Source organism: Lampetra planeri, chromosome 51 (genome assembly GCF_965212315.1).
Source record: "Lampetra planeri chromosome 51, kcLamPlan1.2.h2, whole genome shotgun sequence".
Taxonomy (NCBI): Eukaryota; Metazoa; Chordata; class Hyperoartia; order Petromyzontiformes; family Petromyzontidae; genus Lampetra; species Lampetra planeri.
In genome coordinates, this window is record NC_136157.1 from 8,127,225 (window position 1) to 8,148,683 (window position 21,459).

The 21,459-nt window shown below is 48.9% G+C and overlaps 2 protein-coding genes across 5 annotated transcripts; one reads left to right on the forward strand and one right to left on the reverse strand.

Annotated features, from left to right (window-relative positions):
* Positions 1–961: 961 nt before the first annotated feature.
* Positions 962–6,444, reverse strand: IKBIP (IKBKB interacting protein). Its single transcript, XM_078616634.1, has 3 exons — positions 5,440–6,444; positions 4,463–4,583; positions 962–2,843 (listed from the first exon to the last, which is right to left on the reverse strand). The coding sequence occupies exons 1-3, from the start codon at positions 5,535–5,537 to the stop codon at positions 2,244–2,246; spliced, it is 819 nt and encodes a 272-aa protein (XP_078472760.1). The 5' UTR covers positions 5,538–6,444; the 3' UTR covers positions 962–2,243.
* A 1,885-nt stretch (positions 6,445–8,329) lies between these two features.
* On the forward strand, positions 8,330–21,352 carry LOC144734406 (uncharacterized). 4 transcript variants are annotated; one of them, XM_078616577.1, is made up of 8 exons: positions 8,330–8,391; positions 9,588–9,723; positions 12,050–12,282; positions 14,323–14,459; positions 15,056–15,196; positions 16,908–17,070; positions 18,862–19,042; positions 19,303–21,352. In XM_078616577.1, exons 3-8 carry the CDS (start codon positions 12,157–12,159, stop codon positions 20,682–20,684), a joined length of 2,130 nt encoding a protein of 709 aa, XP_078472703.1. In that variant the 5' UTR covers positions 8,330–8,391; positions 9,588–9,723; positions 12,050–12,156; the 3' UTR covers positions 20,685–21,352. The 4 variants fall into 4 exon arrangements, with proteins under 4 accessions (XP_078472703.1, XP_078472702.1, XP_078472701.1 ...); XM_078616576.1 differs by lacking the exon at positions 8,330–8,391 and having other exon boundaries at positions 9,113–9,723; XM_078616575.1 differs by lacking the exon at positions 8,330–8,391 and having other exon boundaries at positions 9,113–9,723; positions 12,109–12,282.
* The last annotated feature ends 107 nt before the right edge of the window (positions 21,353–21,459 follow it).

Consider the following 21,459-nt stretch of genomic DNA (forward strand, 5'->3'; position numbering starts at 1 on the left):
AAGTTACAGATATAGGGCACAGTCAGTTCAACACGGTGGCTTTTGCGACCAATATTATCCATAATAAAGGTGTTTGGGGGTTAGATCGCGAAAATGTGTCATTCAACCAGTCACCACCCGACACAGCCAATAAACAATTGGCTGTGATGGACAACTGCAATGCCCCAAACCCTGTTGCCTGCCAGGGCCAGGTGGCAGCACATCAGAGGTAACGGATCTTCGTGCGTTTTGAGAATTTCGTTCGCCGCACCTCGACTTACGGTCCTCCACTCTATCTCTGCCGCCGCTCTCCCGTCACGCGAACTCCGTTCATCATCGCAGCGGCAGCTTTTGGCTGGCCATGGAACAAAGACGGTCACCGCATCGCGCGCTTTCAGATGCACTTCTACGGCCGTCTGGAACGCTCTTCGTTTCGATATTAGGAAGCCGCTGGAGCTTAGCATTTTTAAATCATCTTGATTGAAAAATAATTTATTTAGAACTGCTTCGCGTGTGTAGTTTGTTGTCCTTATCCCGCACCTCCGATTAGCGCGGTTGGCTATGGACGGTGCGAAAGAAGTTCAACATACACACACACACCCTGGAACACAGCTCACGGTAGAACTCTGCACAGCAGCGCGACTCCCAACCCCCGCCTCCTCTCGACCAAGACCCAGTACCGGCACTGCCGAGCGGCGTTTCTCCGCGGCAGCCCCTGCCGTCTGGGACATGGACCAATCGTCCGCTGCTGCACATTCGCAGAAATCGACACCGACTTTTTAAGCGACATTTAAAGGCCTCCATATATCTCGCCTGTCTTTCGAGTTACCCTGAGCTTGCATCCACGCCTCAAGAGTCTGTGAGACATTGTGTGCGTGATAAATTGCATTTTATTATGACAGTCTGTACGTTTTGTCTGCATGTACTCGTTTCATTCCATGAGCTGGCACCTTCTGAGACTCACCGAGATTATACTCCTCTGTTTGAGTAAAGCACAAACGTTTATTTGTATTCGTAAACTTGACAAACACTGCAAAAGACACTTAATCCCATCAATCAGCACGGTTGGCTACGTACATTGCGGAAGAAGTTCAACATACAAACAAGGCACCAAGTCAAATTGAAACAAATATTCACCATTTGAATTCATAAAGTTCGAATACGGTATAACACATTCTCGTGTCCGAGAGAACTGGCAATGATGAATGGCAGGATCACTTGTGTCACGTAACAAAATAAAGACCAAGCGAATGTCTGTGCCTGCAACAACACTTTTCTAATCATGATTTGAAGCTTTCGTGACTGCAGGAATCCATACTCTTTGGTTCTTTCGGTAAAGTCACGTAGGTAGAAATAAAGTAAAAACAAATCAAGTTTCGATTGCAACACAAGCAATCATCATCAGGTGGGAAAACCACAGCAAGACGTTTTTTTTTGCAAAAACGTCGTGATTTCATTTTATTTCTAACTACGTGACTTTACCGAAAGAACCAAAGAGTAACACTTTTCTATTCGAGGTTTGCAAGCCACGACGTGAAAGGGCTTCAGGGGAGACTTGTAAAAGTTGTGCTATTCCTCCTCCGTTGAAGGACAGACTACAGTGGTTTTCTATATGGTTGATAGTTTGGATTGCATGGTCACTATCGCACCAACGTGGATTTGTGTCTTCAATGTGCCATGCGTGGAGGAGTTGCGCATCGGCCTGGGTGGGAAACGGCGGCTCCCCCTTCCGCACGCTTCACGTCTCCGTGTGACCGTAAAACACAACTACGACCGTCATCGAGGCGACACGGACATCAATAACTCGAATCCTGATATGAGCAGTAACAGCGCCGAGGCCACGGGAGGGCCACAGCCACACAATCTCCCTCGTGTTTGCCCAATCATCCACCGCCCTGATGGTGGTGGTCGTAACGAAGCCGCTGCTGTGATAACGCAACAGCAGTGACGTCACAGCGCCGCGAGCTGTCGAGAGTGTGCGACTGGTGACTGCGTCACGCGTTAATACAGAGTACTTTTTGTCAACAAAAACAATTACCGCGTATGTTTATGTATTTTTAAAAGAACATCGTGTTTTGATGCAGTGAAATGCAATGTGGGAATGGTGCCATTCATTCATCAGAGCCCGTATACACCATTTATTCCACCCAAAGTCAATCTATTTTATCCACAAAATGTACTTCTCTGAGATCCTGCCTCTGATGTATCAGATACGAGTTTTCATCTGTATTGCTATTCGTGTTGCATGTTAAAACCCTTCGTGGTCAGAATGTGAGGTTTTGCATTTGCTCAAAGTTGCCGTTGATCTGAGCCATAAATGCTTCCGTTTGAGCAAGCCAGGACTCTAGCTCGTCAGTTTTCCTCTTTTTGCGTTCGAAATCTTTCGCCAGCTTATCCACGGCGTTCACAAGAGCCTCCATCTCCGGATAACGGTCAATCGTGGCCGTCATTTTCTTCTCCAAGCTCTCGAAGCTCGCTTTAAACTGCCAATGAGACTCGTTGAGTCGTGCAACTTCAAGGTTCAGGTCTGACAAGGCGTCCAGATTCCTGAGCGCCCACTTCTCCTCGCTCACCGCGTCGTCTTTACTCTGCGCAATGATGGCCTTGGTGTTCCTCAGCATGCTTCCACGCAAATCCTCCAGCTTGGTCTTCAGCAAGCTCACCTCGTGATCCGCTTCGTTCACGGCCACCGTCACTGCGCTCCGGAACGATTTGCTTTCGTCGCGCAAAGCCTGAATTTCTCGTCTTAACTGTGGAAGGGTTTCGTTTAGAAGGATCTGCAACTCCGCCTGCTGTACGCGCCAATCCTTCAGTTGCTGCTGCGACCGGTGCTTTTCCTTAAGCAAAGCTTCAGAGAACTTCAGCTGGAAATATAACCACAGACAACAGCACGTGAGTGAGTGAACACACAGCATACCAGCCTGGCAGTAGGGGGGCGGGTGAGCGATGTTGCTATTGGTTATTCCAGTTACTCTGCTCACTAAGCAAATTTCAGCCAGACAAGTTGGCCTGTAGCTGCACCTACGACACTGAGGCTCTACTGCTGCCCACCGCACGCGTACATTATTTGATTTTACGCATTTAACTTAAATCAACAGGTAAGTTCAACCTCTCTAGGCCGTCCCTTCCTGTATAGACCCCACCCTCTCCTTGTATGCCCCGCCCCTTGACTCCTTAGGCCCAAACCCCTCGTTGCCCTTCGAGGTCAGGACTTCCAAGACACTTTACTAATCTTTAAAATCTCGACTAAAACGACTCTGCCTAAAATGTCTTTCTTTCTTCAGTTATTTTCAACCGTCTCTCTCCCTTCTTCTTTACTTGGTTGTTGACTATGTTTCGCCTTGCCATGCATAGCACCCTGAAAACAATTGTTTAAGGGAAAACGATTGTTATTAGGCCACGCCCATTCCCCTGGACACGGGGTGGGACTAGTTTAGGTGGTGGTGGAGGTTATGCAAGGGGGCAGTGCATGGGCAGCAGGGGTAGCGCTGTATGTATGTTGAACCTCTTTCGCACTGTACGTAGCCAACCTGTGCTATCGGAGGTGAGGGGGAAGGACAACAAACTACACAAAACAAAGCAGTTCCAAAGAAAGTGGCTTCCAAATACCAGAAGGAAGAGCGTTCCAGACGGCCACAGAAGCACTTCTGAAAGCGCGCGATGCGATGACAGTCTTTGTTCGATGGCGGGCTAAAAGCCGCCGCGAGGATGATCGGAGTTTGCGTGCTGGTTTATGCTCCTTTACGAGATCAGCGAGGTATTGCGGTTCATTTGTGGCAAGCACTTTGCGTTTAGCGGGTGCAACCTTAAATCACTGTATTCGTTCGGCAACCAGAAGCCATTGCAGCTTAGCGAGCACTGGACGGACACGGTTGCATCTTGCGGTACCCGTTACGACACGTGCCAAAGAATTTTGGACACCCGGCAGCTTGGTAATGTTTTCGCCAGATGTACCGTACGGTAGCGAGTTACAATAAATTATGGATGGGGTCGATAGGGGTGCAGCAGATTTCACGACCATGACCAGCAGAATCCCTCTTAAGAGCAGCAGCAACATGACAATCGACGCTTGTTTGTGTCGTGACCGTTTAATACAGGGGTGGGGAACGTCCGGGCCGCAGGACGTATGAGGCCCACAAAATCATTTGATGTGGCCCTGCCAAGGCAACCGCAGGCGGGACTCGAAATTCAATAAATCTAAGAGCAAACCTGGAAAAGCAGTTGCGAGTAGCAACATCATCAATACCAGCTAACATCGCACGCATCACTAAAGAGAAGCAGTTCCAGCCATCACATTAGGGGTGAGTTAATTAAATGCTTGACCAAATATAACAAGCTAATTTTTAAGTCGATAATTGTGTACGGCCCGCGAATGATGTTATGAATATCCAAATGGCCCTTGGCAGAAAAAATGTTCCCCACCCCTGGTTTAATGGTTGACGCGGAGCGTAATTGACAGCAGCACACATTCAGAGACGCTCGCCTTTTCCGACAAAGCTGAGAGGTCAGCGTGCAGGGAGGCCACGCGGCTCTGCAGTCCCAGCTGCAGCTGCGCCAGTCTGGCCTCCAACTCCCCCCTCTTCACCGAGTACACGTACGTGAACCTGGGGGGGTGGAAACCACACGCACACACAAACCCCACGTCTAACAACAGCAGCAGCAGCGGCTGCACCATTTTTACACGAAGAATGTAACAAAACAGCAGCAGTTTTTTCTTGCTGTGGTTGTCCCACCTGATGACGATTACTTGTGCTTCGATCGAAACGTCGTGATCTATTATTTTTCTACCTACGTGACTTTACCGAAAGAACCAAAGAGTATGGATTCCTGCAGTCACGAAAGCTTCAAATCATATTTATTCGAGGCAATGATTGTCCTTGTGTGGAGTGTGTACGCATTCCGAAAGCGGGAAACCCCTGACAAAGCCACACCTTCCGTGACGTGGAAGATCGGGCACATGAACCCAAACTGGCAGCACACGTGGCACAGTGACAGTATTCTTTGTCATGCTCTCGCTGTGCCAATGTGGAGCACTTAACCCTGTGCCACTGTTGAAGCGACACACCAGTAGTGACAGTGCTGTAACAATGTTTAACCCTGTGCCACTATTGAAGCGACACACCAGTAGCGACAGTGCTGTAACAATGCTTAACCCTGTGCCACTGTTGAAGCGACACACCAGTAGTGACAGTGCTGTAACAATGCTTAACCCTGTGCCACTGTTGAAGCGACACACCAGTAGTGACAGTGCTGTAACAATGCTTAACCCTGTGCCACTGTTGAAGCGACACACCAGTAGTGACAGTGCTGTAACAATGTTTAACCCTGTGTCACTGTTGAAGTGACACACAAGTAGTGACATTGCTGTAGCAATGCTTAACCCTCTGCCACTGTTGAAGCGGCACTGTTAACCCGGAGTCGTGTGCGACACAGTTGCCGCAGTTGTTGCTGTAAACTCACGTGCCCAGTGCGAGCGGCAGCACCACCACCACCATCAGCAGCAGCGGCGTTGGCGCTCGCAGCGGGGGTCTAAACCCCGCATCCACACGCGACACCATGGCCCAGGCAGGGTCCTCTCCACCACACCGGGATCAGGAGATAATGAGAGCGTGAGATCAGGAGGAGATGAAATCGTGAGATCAAGAGGAGATCATGGGATCATGGGATCATGAGATCGTGAGATCAGGAGGAGATAATGCGATCAGGATAAGATGAAATCGTGAGATCAGGAGATCATGAGAGCGTGAGATCAGGAGGAGATAATGCGATCGTGAAAGCAAGACATGATGGAAGAATGTGAGATCGTGGAATGCCAAGATCTGGAGAAGATAGCGAGATCATGAGATCGTGAGATCAGGAGGAGATAATGAGATCGTGAGAGCAAGAGATGGGAGATCGTGGGATGCCAAGATCTGGAGAAGATCGCGAGATCATGGGATCGCGAGATCGCGAGCCCGCAGCGCTTGCACCGTGCGGCCCCTGGAGTCCCCCTCGCGTCGCGAGCGGCCCCGGACCACGCGGCCAGGGGCCGTGCGAGCGTCGAGATGCGAGCCAAGACGCGGCCACGGTGCGGCGGCAGCCACAGTCACAGCAGCCACACGCACCGCTGCCAATACCCGCCAAGTGTGACGGGGACGTCGCCACGGGGCCTGTGCCAGGCTAGGTGCACTTTGAGTCGCTGCTGAAAAGAGGCCTCGGGACAGACCCAGCAGGTACCGTGGGTTGGCTGACTGAGATGGCCGCTGGTAGATGCACACCAGCTGTGCTCCTCACTGTGCCAACTTGCTGTGTTTTATACGCCCGGCGCTCCGCTCGTTGTTGTGAGCGTCGCGCTTCTGCCCTCCGTTGTTGCTGGAAGGCCTCCAACTGCCCATCAGTAGCAGCGTCCGTCACGAGCCTCCTCCCACCCAACACTAACACTAACCACCACTAACCACCAACAACAACCACCACCAACTACCACCACCAACCAACCACAACCAACCAACCACCAACCAACCACCAAACAACCACCAACTACCACCACCAACTACCACCACCAAACAACCACCAACCAACCACCAAACAACCACCAACTACCACCACCAACCAACCACCAACCAACCACCAAACAACCACCAACTACCACCACCAAACAACCACCACTAAACAACCACCAACTACCACCACCAACCAACCACCAAACAACCACCACCAACTACCACCACCAACCAACCACCAAACAACCACCAACTGCCACCACCAACTGCCACCACCACGAGACGACTTCACCTCGAGACGCCCCTTGCCCGTGGCCACGGTTCAACAAGGCTGCAGCACCAAGTTGTCCGGTCAACAACAATAATAACAATAGGCGTGGTGCGCACAATAGGCGTGGTGCGCACAATAGGCGTGGCGCGCACAATAGGCGTGGCGCGCACAATAGGCGTGGCGCGCACAATAGGCGTGGCGCGCACAATAGGCGTGGCGCGCACAATAGGCGTGGCGCGCACAATAGGCGTGGCGCGCACAATAGGCGTGGCGCGCACAATAGGCGTGGCGCGCACAATAGGCGTGGCGCGCACAATAGGCGTGGCGCGCACAATAGGCGTGGCGCGCACAATAGGCGTGGCGCGCACAATAGGCGTGGCGCGCACAATAGGCGTGGCGCGCACAATAGGCGTGGCGCGCACAATAGGCGTGGCGCGCACAATAGGCGTGGCGCGCACAATAGGCGTGGCGCGCACAATAGGCGTGGCGCGCACAATAGGCGTGGCGCGCACAATAGGCGTGGCGCGCACAATAGGCGTGGCGCGCACAATAGGCGTGGCGCGCACAATAGGCGTTTCATTCATTTGTTCTCGAGAGAAAACGGACAATGCCCTTTTGGAAACGGGCCACATCCATCAGAGAGGGTTGAACTAAAAAAAGTGGAGAGGAAAAAAACGCCACGAGGGAATTCATAAAACCGGCGCTAAAATTACTACAGTGTTTACAAATACTGTAATAAACTGCTCTGCTTACGAACGAGTTAGGTTCCAGAGGTCTGTTCGTAAGTTGATTTGTTCGTAAGTTGATTTGTTCGTAAGTCCAACTTTACTCCTGTCGATTCCAAATACGTTGTACGGCGTGTACACTCAACACGGGGAATGACTTTAAACGTTTTATAATCTCCTGTAGATGCAGACACATTGCGACGTAACAAAGCTGCGCTACAAGTCGCCACTGAGCAAATCACTGCTTGCGAGTGGAGTCCGTCTCTACCGCGCGCAACTCGTTTCCGAGGACGTCCACATCTAAGCGATTAAATTGCTTCGAATTGCAACCATATTGCATGCAACTGATCGCGGAGGCGTACATCCCGAAATAATGAATACGCATAAACATCATGAATATTACACCTCATGCATATTTCACGTAATGAATGTTCACCTCATGAATATTTCCCCTCATGAATATTTCACCTCATGAATATTTCCCCTCATGAATATTTCACCTCATGAATATTTCCCCTCATGAATATTTCACCTCATGAATATTTCCCCTCATGAATATTTAACCTCATGAATATTTCCCCTCATGAATATTTCACCTCATGAATATTTCCCCTAATGAATATTTCACCTCATGAATATTTCCCCTCATGAATATTTAACCTCATGAATATTTCCCCTAATGAATATTTCACCTCATGAATATTTCCCCTCATGAATATTTAACCTCATGAATATTTCCCCTCATGAATATTTCACCTCATGAATATTTCCCCTCATGAATATTTCACCTCATGAATATTTGCCCAATATTTCCCCTCATGAATATTCTCCCTCATTAATATTTCACCTCATGAATATTCATCGATTTCTAATCACGTGTGTTTACCTCGCCGGGTCCTTAGGGTTCCACAAGAAGTACAGATGGCGCCAAACTCAGGTAACCTCCTCGGCTGCGCGTTCGCGTCGTCTTGCTTATGGATCTCCTCAGTTTATCGACCCCTTGATGATGATGATGATGGGAGGGATGTTGCTGCCACTTTGAGGGCGCCGCAGCACAGTCGATAGCACCTGGTGATGCACCGTGTTGGGGCTGTTCGTACACTCGCCCAGATAAAAAAAAATAAACGTTTAAAAAATAATGGTCAAAAATATATCGATGGTATAATCTTGGTTCTTTCGGTAAAGTCACGTAGAAAGGAAATAACATAATAAAAATAAAACATAATAAAATAAAATTCTCACGACGTTTCGGCCACAACGCAAGCAGCCTTCCTCAGGTGAAGAAACAGAGCTGTCGGAAAGACAGCGTCCTATCGGTTGTGTTGGGTGGTGGAGGGGTTATATCGTCGTTAACATGTTGAACTTGTTCTCACCGTACGTAGCCAACTGCTGTAATCGGCGGTAGGCGATGATCTGAAGCAAAAAGCCACAATATTGGGTCGTGAAAGTCTGGGCATACATTAAGTAAGTAAGGCATCTACAAACTGTGCTTAGGAAGCCATCATCCGGATACCAAGGTGCCTCGCCATGTGAATGTGGGATGACTTGTGGGAATGTCGACTTCGTTTAAGTTTCTACATTTAAATTTCGACATTCAAACTACAAACGCGCCTCGGCCGTGGCGTCTTTTGCCGCATCCAGCCGCCCGGGCCGCGATTCATGTGGTAGGAGGCCCCATTCACTCATTCGGCGCGAGTTACAAGCAGTGCAATTCACGACTTGCAATTAATTTACTTTAATTACCACTCACGGCACATGCCTTTTCCCATAACGTTACTATATTCGCGTTACCATTGCCACATTACCCATCGTTAAGATTAGCGTGCAGAGAGCACATGCGCGCGTTACCATAGTTACATTGCCACGCACAAATGCAAATTCCATAGTCGCATTACCGTAATCACATTACCGTACACATCACAAGCGCATTCCCATACAACATTAAATTCCAATGCGCATTGTAGCCCAACTGCCGTGCTCGCAACCCGTTGCAGTGAGAGTTTGCATTGTGTGCATTGTGATGTGCAGGCGTTCAGAGTCAGACCTCCGTGTGTATCCGTTTTGCGAACCCACTTGCTGGATTGGAGTCTTCGCTGGCACACGAATCACGCACGGCGCCTGTGTGTGTGTCAGAGAGGCTGCAGTGCAGCGCTGTGAGCGAGGTCGTGATCAGCAGGGAGCACTGAGGAGCAACAGGCTCCCATCCTGCCTGCCCCCCACAGTCCGCACGAGAACATCGGGTCAAGGGCGTCAAGAGACTCCTGAGCAGGTGACGGCGACACGGGGAGACGCACAAGGGGGGGGGGGGTAGAGACACAGGGCACACACACACAGGGACAGGGTGACACGGGGAGACACGGAGAGGCTGCAGTGCAGCGCTCGTAGTGACGAGACACAGAGGGTGGAGTGAGACAGGGTGACATGGGGAGACATGGAGACACACTACGAGACACAGAGGGTGAAGTGGGACAGGGTGACACGGGGAGACGTGGAGACACACAAAGTGAGACAGGGTGACATGACAGAGATACACCGCGAGGCACTGGGACACACTGGGAGACACGGGGGGGGGGGTGGGCACACTGATGACACACAGGGGCCCAGGTTGATTGAACGGCTCACTGAATTAGACCCATAGCTATAACCATGGGAGGGAAACTTTATGACACAGTGAACATCCTATCTGCAACCCTATTATCCACTAGTGTTTTCGATTTTGCATTCAACTTGCTGAGACATATTTTGTCCGTAATGGAGTCTTCCTATAATGATCGGTTTTAATAGGTGGACAGTAAGGGGAGTCATGCAGGCATTACGAGGTATTTTCATGGATTAGCACAGATCATAGGAACCACCAGGAGCTTAACTGTACGGTACTCTAATCAGGATGAACCTTGACGTGTCATATCACATTTGCACGGGTCCTGGCAAAGTGGCAGCAATTCATCAGTTCCGAATAAAAAAATGCACATCTGCAGACATATCCAATGGATATTACACTCCAAAGTACCGTAATGTAATAGATCACTAGAGGCACAGCGAGGGGCACAGGCACTGGGACCGCTAGAGATGTGTAACGACTCGCCACCTCCACGCTTGACGATCACGGTTTCATTCACGGGTCGTATTTTGCCCCTGTGGTGGAGGAGTGATATACAGTGTCATCCAGATGTCTTGTGACCCCCAATTTAATGGTTTTAATAAACGTTACGTAAAAATAATATTAAGTTTTAGAGAATTAAATGGGGGGGGGGGGTTAACAAGACATCTGGACCACACTGTACAGTGGTGTAAATATATACACCGTCTAGTGAGTGGTTGCAAGTGTCTGAACTAATCTAGTTCAGTGTCTCTACATATGGCAGTGGTGACTGGTCTGAGATAATCTGCTGCACTTGACAGGCAATGTCAACATCACGGATGCAAAGCTGTCAACCCATACGGTTTACCTGTATTCTTGTACAGGGAAATTGAGTTTTCAGGTCCATGCAACATTCAGGCGTTTCAATACGGGCAACATTTTTTTGTCTATTTGTTTCTATTTCTCTCTTGTGATGGGACTTTGTGGAATGAACGTTGAGATTTATAAGGGCACGGAGTGACCAATAAGGTCTGAATTGGTCTGTAATAAGGTAGGGCACTGATCGGGTGTTGACAGGTATGAGGATGTATGCATTTTGATGGGGTTTTTTCGCGAATAAGATCAATGAAATTTAAGTTTATATATATATATATTTTTAATTGACCAGAACATTTAGGAGGCGTACATCCAGCAGTGGATCATTGACCATTGCTGATGATGGTGATGTACATCTTTTTTCCGAGCAGTTCTTCAAATGATTGGAACTTCTTGTTGGGATGAAGAAGTGAATTGGAAACATATGATCAGACAGCCAAGCAGAGGCATTTTAGTTTTACAGCCTCCTACAGCTGGACTCACATCTTTGTGATTTTACAAACATTTACGTATATAAAGAAATTTGAAATACGTTTGGGCCTGTTGATCGTTTGTTGTGAATCCAAAACAAACGGCCACAAAGAAAACAACTCGAATTCCTTGTGGCATTATTGGAAGCAGAGCACTGTGTAGTGAACGCTTAAAATCTGTTTCAGAAGCCTATAAATGTCTATCTTGACCAGTTGGAAAGGGTCTGAGTTTGCAAATGCACAATTATCCTTTTATAATGATCGTAGTTTTACAAATCCTCATGCACGTGGTCTTTAAGAAAGGCTGCTCTGTGTCGGATTTACCGCTCTCAGCCACCACAAATCACTGAGCAGCGTGCGCACGGTCTCCTGTGCACAATGCTGGTTGGACAAGTTTAGTGGGAACCAGCCGAGACACAGCTCTGCACCGCCTGCAGCTACGTGAACTGCTGCAGTGCACACGCTTGCGGGAACTTGCGGTTGGACCACTGTGAGTGCCTGTGTGTACATCCCGTGCACTTTGTTCCTTTTTATGTTGTAACGTTAACTCTGTTGTAACGTTCTGACCCCGTGCCTCTACTGAGCATCTGTGGAAAAAAAGCTTTATAAGCTCATCGGATTCCTCCAGTATGAATACATTTTCTGATTCTGATTGTTTCTGTAAGTAGCAGCAAAGACCAGCTGTGCGAACGCTGGTGCTGCTTGCGCGTGGGTGTCGCGTTCGCAGCCCCGCGGGGGCGCAGTCGCGGAGGCGGCGGTGGCGGCGGTGGCAGCGATGGACGCGCACGCGGGACCCTGGCTCTTCTCGGCACTCGACGACGGCAGCGGCAGCGTGTCGTGCGAGCGCGTGCTCGAGTTCTGGCACCGCGAAGGCATTACGGACGCCGGCGCCATCCTGCAGGCAAGCGTCCACGTACACACGGGCGAATTGGTATGCATAGTTCGATAGAGCTGATTGCACCCTAGACAATTAACCAAACGAGATTGAGGCACTTGCAAAGAAGACCAGACCAAGGTGGTTTCTCTGGGAATAGTTGTTTGCATTATTTGGGTCATTCCACATTCACTCAACCGAAATCCGGGGAGATTGCCACCTCAAATTTTAGATTTTGTCGAAATTGTTTCAGTTGGAAGATGTGGATCAGGTATGAAACCTCCAGGAAAGATACATGTTGACCTTCCAAATTAAAATGTTAAAGCAACACCTGCTCACAGATGACTATGGTCAGTCCAAATAATTATTAACAACACAGTAATTGAAATTAGACAATGAATCTGCTGCCTCTGAAAAAGCAGACTCAGTAATAGGCATTCTTGATTTGAAGCTCTCGTGACTGCTCTTCACTTTTACTGGAGCCTGCACCCCTTCTGTTCTCAATCATTAATCATTACTTTACAATGTTAATAAATACGTATGGATTTGATGAAACAAAGTGAGTTGTAACTTAACGTGCTCCTGCTTACACTTTGGTTCTTTCGGTAAAGTCACGTAGGTAGAAAATAAAATAAATCACGACGTTTCGGGCTCAATACAAGCGTCCGTCATCAGGTGGGAAATCATGGCCTGCTGCTGATGCAGACTGTTTTAAAAGGTCGTGATTTATTTTATTTTATACCTACGTGACTTTACCGAAAGAACCAAAGAGTATAGCCATAGGCATGTTGACCCCTACACTATTTTACTGCCCAGCTTAAAAATAAAAGTCTCCTGTTTGTGACTATGGCTACAAACACCAACCCATGGAGCACACACGTTCGCATTGCTCCCAATATGAACGTAGATTATCTGCAGTTCATCAACTCCCAGACAAAGTAATTAAATGGCTAAATCGCTTAAAACTGAATTCTCTAATAGCTAGTTGCTCTTCATTGGCCTTGCAAAATAATCATCATCATCATCACCGCCCAGCTTAATTCTGCAACAAATACGACTGTAACATCCGATGTGCTTCCCGAACCCGGAGAACTCCCGAGTGAGTTTCCCGCTCGTTAACGGCGCTGTGCACAGAGAAGAAGGGTAGTGGCCTCCCTCTAATCCCGACGGCTGCTAAGTGAGCAGCCCTTGTAATCCGCTTGTGCTTGGACTCATTACAATTACAAGTTTAAATGCAGATGCTTAAGCAGCATGGCAAGCCTGGCTGTGTATGCTGACATCACAATTAAATGCAAAATAAATCTACGCATGTTCGTGCTTCACACCAGTAATGTAATGTGTGCTACTGGTGATGCACCCAGATTCAATGCAGTTGAGCACTATTCACACAGTTCACTTGCACAGTTACACTGAGCGTCCCGTCCTAGTTAATTTGGGGATATTATAAGTCGTAATAATTTGCAGCCGTTTGTTAATCCACTGTTGGACGTAAGCCTCCCCACGCTGTGTTGGTCACGGGGGTTGTTTCACCACCCTGCAGCCTGTTGATCACTGGGACTTTGGGAAGGGGATGGCCCGTTCAGATATCGCTCACCTCTAATGTTAACCAGTTTTTTAGGGTTCATAGGGCAGTGTGCTAACCACTACATCATTGCTCCCTTATAATAATAACAACTTACAGCATTTTGCCAATCCACTGCTACATGAAGGCCATGGCAGTCGTGGGAGTTGCTTGACTATACTTCACCACACTGGGCAGCGCAGGTTGGCGAAGGTGAAGCGAGCTAACTTGATTCCTCACAGTGAGGATCTCAAAAGTGTACTTTCTCCTTCTGCTCAGCATGACTTTCCATCCATATTCTCCAGATTCCTCCCATAGCTGAAGAAAAACATTTATTTCAACTGTTATTGGCCAAAGATCTCAGTGCTGATAATGTACCTGCAAAAAAATGAATACATTCTGATTTCACATAGCAACTGTTGAACGCAATGCACCGAGAGCATGCCCCTTCCCTGCCTGTCTGCCTGCTGGCTCTGATGTGCGTGTGCGCGTGTGGTTGCGTGCAGGCGCTGGGGCTGGACTGCCGCGCCACCGTGTCCCTGGACGAGCTGTGCCGGCTTGTGGACGAGCAGCTGCCGTGCGCGGGGGGCTATGCGGCCCAGGCGCTGCTCGTGGCCTGCAAGCACGAGGTGGCTCAGCTCAGGTCGGTCGCTGTCAAAATCTAAGTCTGGCCAAATCTGTTTCATTTGAAACCTTTCACCACCCGACCCAGCCAAACTAATTGTCACCCGTGCAAGCGTTTGACACGTCAATTATTTTATTCATTCAGCTCACCGGTGAGTTTAAGAACAATCCTCAAAACCAGATTTAGCATTTAGGTATGACGACATCAGGACAATGTCTATGAAATCCAGAAATTCAGTTGCTCTGTCATTCTAGATCTTGTCCTGTGAACATCATTGTATCTAATTGATAATTAGATACAATGATTGATAATTAAATTAATTGTATAAATTGTTTGTGAAGATTGTTCTGCGACTCACCAGTGAGCTGAAACATTGAAATAATTGGCTCGTTAAATGCTTATGCTCGTGACAATTACGTTTGTTAGGCTGGGTCGGGTGGTGAAGGGTTTGTTACGAGACAGATTTGGTCAGATCGGCTGGATATAATGTCAGTGGGAAAACCCACTCGTGCCGTGCAGGCCCCGTACTGGCTCGGCACGGATGTGCCAGTGGAAAAGGGCACGGGAGGCATTCACACAAAGTGGCGGCGGGTGCTGGTGTGGGTCTCGCGCAGGTCGTGGCTGGGGGAGCTGGGCGCTGAACGCGACTCGCTCAGGGCATGCCTGCGCAGCGCGCGGCTCCACGCGGAGCAGCTGGCACGCGACGCTGATGAGCAGGTGGCCAGCGCAAACGCGCACCACCACGCAGATCTCAGGTCAGCATGCCAGCACGCCCGCCCTCCCCCCCGCGCTCACAGCCGGGAGAACTGCATTAAAGTCGCTAAGTGGGACGTAGCCTGCTCACCACTTGGTATGCCACAATTGTCTGGCGAGATCCGACCGTGTTCGTCCAGTGCTCGCCAAGCTGTGTTGGCTTCCGGTTGCCGAACGAATACGTTGTTCATCTTCTTGGTTCTTTCGGTAAAGTCACGTAGAAGGGAAGTAATAAAATAATAAAAATAAAACATAATAAAATCATTCTCACGACGTTTCGGCCACAACGCAAGCAGCCGTCATCACCTGAGAATTATTTGATTATGTTTTATTTTTATTATTTTATTACTTCCCTTCTACGTGACTTTACCGAAAGAACCGAGAAGATGAATCCCTGCAGTCACGAAAGCTTTTAATCGAAATTTGAATACGTTGTTATCAGGTCGCACTCATTACACACAAAGTGCTTGCCACAAGTGAACCACAATAATTTCCTGATCTCGTCAAGGAGCATAAACCATCACGCAACCTCCGGACATTCTCAGAGTAGCAGCTTTTGGCTGGGTTATAGCATTGCACGCTTTCAGTTGCACTTCTGCGGCCGTCTGGAACGCTCTTCCTTCCGATATTAGGAAGCCACTGGAGATATGCACTTTTAAATCATCATCTAGATTGACAAAATCATTTCTTTATAACTGCTTTTTGCGTTTAGTTTGTTGTCCTTCACCGCACCTGCTATTAGCGCAGTTGGCTACGTACGGTGCGAAATAAGTTCAACATACATATAGACATGAGTCACCATTGAGGGAAGTTCAGCTCACTGGATGAGTGGCATTGGGTGCTCAATATCGGCACTCTGCACGCTATGGGCTGGGTTTAAATCAATGCTCATGTCCATCCTAGGTGTTATACTATCACATCCTTGTTGGTCCATGCTCAATGTGGTTTGTTTGTACTCCACGATTTTTAAATTGATCACTGACTTTGGTAAGGCAACTGATTGTGATATAGGTCAACTCGTTACCATCCTACAATACCTTAAGAAAACTTTCGATTTAGATTTTGTTTTCATTATATTAGTATGCTTTGTGAAGAAACAGTTGCTAAAATCAGTTTTTCTTCATAACAGTATATTTTTTTAACTTTAAATGTGGGTTTTCTTTGCCAATACGATTATTATGTATATTTTATAGTTTTAAAGCACGGGTGAGGAACTTTTTTGGTCAGAATTTCATGAACGCATTGGCCACGTATGAATATTATCTTGCTGAACGTGACGACATCACAGATTGGTGCCATAAATATGTGGCACTACTTGAGCATGTTGGCACAAGACAGAGGAGAGTGGAAACAAAATGACGAAATGTGCAGTGGACACCTACTGGCTATCTGCCCATGGATCGTGGTGATGATGATGACAATGACGAACGTGCAAATCGTGTCGGGTGGTGGAGGGCCAACGACAATAATTTTCACACAAAACTACCACGTGGCCGAATCCAACAAATACGGATCGCCGCGTTGGCTACGGACAGCAACGTTTTAAGTTAATAGGACGCAGCGTTGTCAACGCAGTGGCTGGTGTCTCGAGTGGGCGAGGGAGCCGGCGTTCCGCACGCAGACACGGGGTGGCTGTTGTGGATCGCATGGTGCGCGAGGCGGGGCTGCCGTCGGAGAGGCTCCTCATCTCCCGCGTGCGTCTCCCCGGGGCAGGCGGCTGGAGCAGGAGCGGGCGGAGGCGCTGGCGACGCTGCGCTCGGAGCGCGAGCGCGAGCTGGAGCGCTCCGAGCGGGAGGAGCGCGCTCGGCAGGCGGAGTTGGGGCGGCTGCATGCCGAGCGCAGGCAGCTGCGCAGCGAGGTGGAGCTGGCGTACGCGGTGAGGCCGGCGCGTCCCCCACGGCACTAAGGCCCCGCAGAGCCCCGGTCTGGTATACAGGATGGTCGTGGGTTCGATCCCGACCCTGACACCTGCTGTGTATTTGGAGTTTGCATCTCTCTCTCTTTCTCCCTATGGTTGCGTGGGTGATTCTCTGAGTCCTCCTGTTTTTACCTCCCTGTTTAGAATCAACATCACGCGTTTAGAGTATTTGGCTGCTATACATTTCCACGTGATAAGCCACTTCATTGAGCTATCATTTGTGGCCAGGTCGCTTCTGAAAAAGAGCTGTATAGCTCAGTGGGCCTTACCTGGTTAAATAAAAAAATGTTTTTTAAATCGTCCCGCCTGTGACCCCAGAGACGTCCCTGTGCCCCGGCTGCCTCGAGCAGTGCGTGGGGACCCTCTGGCGCGATGCTCCCAAGCGGCGCTGTTAAAATCCGTTTTGTTGAATTTCCAGTAGCCACGTCAACATATTTATTTTTTACTTGGTATGAAATGCTGCTTTCCAAGCGGTGTGGATTTGACTGCCTGCCACAGGAGATATGATGAGTTCAGTCGACTCTAGCAAGGGATTGGAACTTCCCACACTTGCGGGCTCATGAAGGTCCCTGCAATCCAATGATAGGGACCAGTCTCTTCAAACGGCAAGCCATTCTTAAAATTATCACAAAGTGGTACTCACTTTATCGATCCCCAAGGGGTGATGGACTGTGGTCAACACTTGTTTTTTAGGTGTTGAGATGTTAAAACACCAAACTGAAACCTTTTACAAGGCATCATGTCTGCATTAACCACAATGCTTGTGGTCAGAATGCAAACAAAAAACATACTCTGATACTATATGGATTGTCTTTGAAACTGATTGGTCCACACCAGAGACAGCTTTCTTTTGAGCCTAGTCTTAAAACGGTGTTAGACCTCAAAACGGTACTGGCAAAGGAGGTCCCATGATGTAGCAGCTCACCCCGAGCTCTCATTACTCTGACAGTGGTGTTGTCTTTGGGCTGTACGCCTTTTGGCGTCCTCTGGTCTAACACCGTTTGAGACGAGGCTCAAAAGACCAATCAGTTTCAAAGACAATGCATATATTATCAAAGTATGTTTTTTGTTTGCATTCTGACCACAAGTATTGTAGTTAGTGCAGACATGATTCCTTATAAAAGGTTTTAGTTTGGTGTTTTAACATTGCAACACCTGTTTTGTTGCCAGAAAAAGTGGAAAACCTATACTCACTTGTGTTTTTTGTTGGCTGGGCCTCAGGTGCAGAGCCTCCTACACACCTTTTAGAATGTACCACAGCAACGCCCTTGTGTGCACGCCAGAATGGGCTCGTGCTGGCACGCACGTCAGTAGTCACAGTTACAGGAAGTTTTCATATCCGACGGCACGATTCATAATTTATGTTTTGGGTTCGGCAACGTAATGATCTGACCCAATTTGTGGCATTAAGGAGCCTCGACAATGATTAGTCTCGTGTACAATCGTTTAACAACGCGCTGATTATTATTATTGTTGTATTGGTTCACCGGTAAGTTGAAGCACAGTACTCGCAACAAACCGAGAAAATATATACGCATAATAATTGGCAAGTCGTAACGCTCGTTCACGTGGCAATTTATTTGTTTGGCTGTGTTGGGAGGTAGTGAAGAGTTTTCTAGCGACACAGATTTGGTCAGGTCATTACGCGGCCCAACCCAAAAGTCTATTGCAAAATGTAGTCCATCGTTTACCCAGCAGAGCCTCACTGAGTGTCCTACTTTGTCCCCTACTTTGGGACGTGCGGAACAGCGGTGTTCCCGGCTGGAGACGGAGCTCGCAGACGCTGCAGCGCAGTGCGCCGTTGGCCAGCGCGTGGCGTGCGACCCAGGCCTCGGGGAGCCGGAGCCAGGGGGGAGCGCCCGGCCCTCTCTTCCCATCGTACGACCGGGGGAGGTCGCGCGGCCCAGCCGGCAGTCGCTCAACAAAACCAGTGAGCGCCGTCATTCATCCACTGTTACGTGTTCTCTCTTCTCTTTCTCCTGCTCAGTGTCTGTTGTCCCGATTGTGCCACCATCGGCGTGAGACGAACCATCCATTCTGATCTTTCACAGAGCAGTCCGGCCCACTGGGATGTTTGGCCATTGGTAGTTCCGGTGTACGGTTTTTTTTATCTGTGGGAGGAAATTGGAGAACCTGGTGGAAACCAATGTAGGTAAACTAACCTGTAAATGCATTAATTTGATTCCACAGACTACTGCAAATCAGAGTGTAAAGCAACAGAGTCTCAAGAAAATGGCATTGAGGAATGCGGCAAGAAAACCGGTCAAAGTGATGAGCCAGCCGACAAGACACCGAGCTGGCAAACCAGCGAGCACATACTTAATAATAATAATAATATTAACAAAACATGCCAACAAGGGATTGAGCAATGTGGTACAAAACCAGCACGCCGTTCAGAACAACCGTCTAGGGAACAATTCGGTAAGGTTTCCAGCGAGCATTGCAAGGACGAGGTCAGAGAGAAACGTGACAAATTAACCAAAGTGCGTGTTTATAATCCATCCAGTGGACAAGTCCGTAAGCTCACCAGCGCACAATCTAATGAACAGACCAGAGACCATATTGATAAACTAAGCCTTAAACACAACGTCAGGGAAACCAAAGAGCATTATAGACAAGTGAGAGAGCAAGCGATCATCCAATACAGGGAACAAAGTAACATTGAAGCCAGCAAGCCAGTTCTAGCACCCACCAAGGAACAAGCCAATGGACAATGCAGTGCACAGTTTACTGAGATAGTCACTGAACTAAACGGAAAGACAACTACAGAGCCATGTACTGAACAGCACAGCGAAAAGCTCTCTGAATCGGTCAGCAAGGAGTCCGCACATCTTGCACCCGACAAACAAACCGTCGAGCTGACGAGCACACAAACCACAAAACCAGGGAGGGAAGAATCTATGGTGAAAACAAAATTGGGAACAGACACGTCAGCCAGTGAATGTTCCGCTGGGCACAATGGCGAGCAGACCAGCAAGCAGAGAAAAGAGCAGTGCAGTGAGACGTGTAAGAAAAGCGGCAAAGAACTGGGCGAGAGAGCGTGTCGACAGAGAACGACGGCGCAATCCAGTGGAGCACCTTGCGAGAAGAGGAGCGGTGGAGAATTAAGCGCTTTGGCGAGTGAACGGTCGCGGAAGTTCGGCAGCCCATCCGTAAATTCAGACGCCAAAGGGAATTGTACGGCAGCCCCGCAGCGCCCCAATCCTTGGTCGCACGCCGCGGGCCTCATGGTGGCCGCTCTGGGGGCCACGCTGGACGAAGCCGTGGCTCTGCTACAGCGACTCGAGGCGTTCGCGCTGCAGCTGCTGAGCGCTTGCTGCCCCCAGGGCACGCTGCTGCTGCGCGTGCTCTGGAGCGGCCTGTACTCGCACGCCGAGTGGCTCGCTCCGCCTCTGAGCTGGCTCTACCAGGAGCTGGCTCGCGCCCGGCAGCTGCTCGCGACCGCACGGCGCCAGCACCGCTCCCTCTCGACCCTGGGCCTCGCCGCTCCGTGCGACGCGAGGGGCTCCCCGGAGCGTCCGCCCGCGTCTCGTCCGGCCGCGTGCGCCGTGGCGCTCCCGGGGCGGTCGTAGGCAGAGAGGGCGGTTCGCCAACGCCGGGGACCCGCGACGTTCGTAGAATTTCAAACTGCGCACAAATACGCCTTCACGCAAACAACTTGAAATTGGGACTCGTTGCAAGCGTCTTGTGTTCGTTCCGCTTCAGCAGCGTCTGCTATTTAAATGACACATTTGCGCATTTAATCTTCGTGAGCTAGCACTGTATGTCTAATAAGTTCAGTTACTTCTGGGCGGTAAATTATTAAAATAGGTCCATAGGCTGTGTTCGTGGTGGCTAAATGGTCACAATGGCGGTTAGGTGAGATGTTAAATCCTCCACAGGACATCGCTCGCACTTCTCCATTCCCTGTGGAGAAAGATGATGCCGCTGCCATTCTCGTGGTACTGTCATTCAATAAAAACGTTCAGAATGTAATCTTAATGCATATGACTTGAATAGACATTTAAAACACATGTCACGGATTATACAAAATCGGCGTAGACTTCCTTTGTTTAAGCACTGTTGAGACTTAAGTTGAATGTTTTAATAGGCAAACCTTAAGTCGAATGAACATATCACAGGGGCTTGTTACATTGCCTGCCTATTGCAGAATGTTGGGTATTTATGCGGTTGTTACATTTTATGCTGTATAAGAACATTTCCCAGGCGTTCTACATTAAACACTTTTAAATGTATTTTACATCACTCGTTCATCGTGTGCTCGTTGAATTGATGCGTATTGTTGTATATGTGTGTTGCATCTTTACACAGAACATTAAACTGCACGTGAGGATATGGCAAGTATGT

Coding starts and splice junctions, on each gene's coding strand:
- IKBIP (XM_078616634.1), bottom strand. CDS start 5,537: ATGGTGTCGCGTGTGGATGCGGGGTTTAGACCCCCGCTGCGAGCGCCA. Junction 4,584..5,439: donor CTGCCGCTCGCACTGGGCAC/GTGAGTTTACAG, acceptor CCACCCCCCCAG/GTTCACGTACGTGTACTCGG. Junction 2,844..4,462: donor TCTCAGCTTTGTCGGAAAAG/GCGAGCGTCTCT, acceptor TTATATTTCCAG/CTGAAGTTCTCTGAAGCTTT.
- LOC144734406 (XM_078616575.1), top strand. CDS start 9,406: ATGCGCATTGTAGCCCAACTGCCGTGCTCGCAACCCGTTGCAGTGAGA. Junction 12,283..14,322: donor ACGCCGGCGCCATCCTGCAG/GCAAGCGTCCAC, acceptor GGTTGCGTGCAG/GCGCTGGGGCTGGACTGCCG. Junction 14,460..15,055: donor CACGAGGTGGCTCAGCTCAG/GTCGGTCGCTGT, acceptor GGTCTCGCGCAG/GTCGTGGCTGGGGGAGCTGG.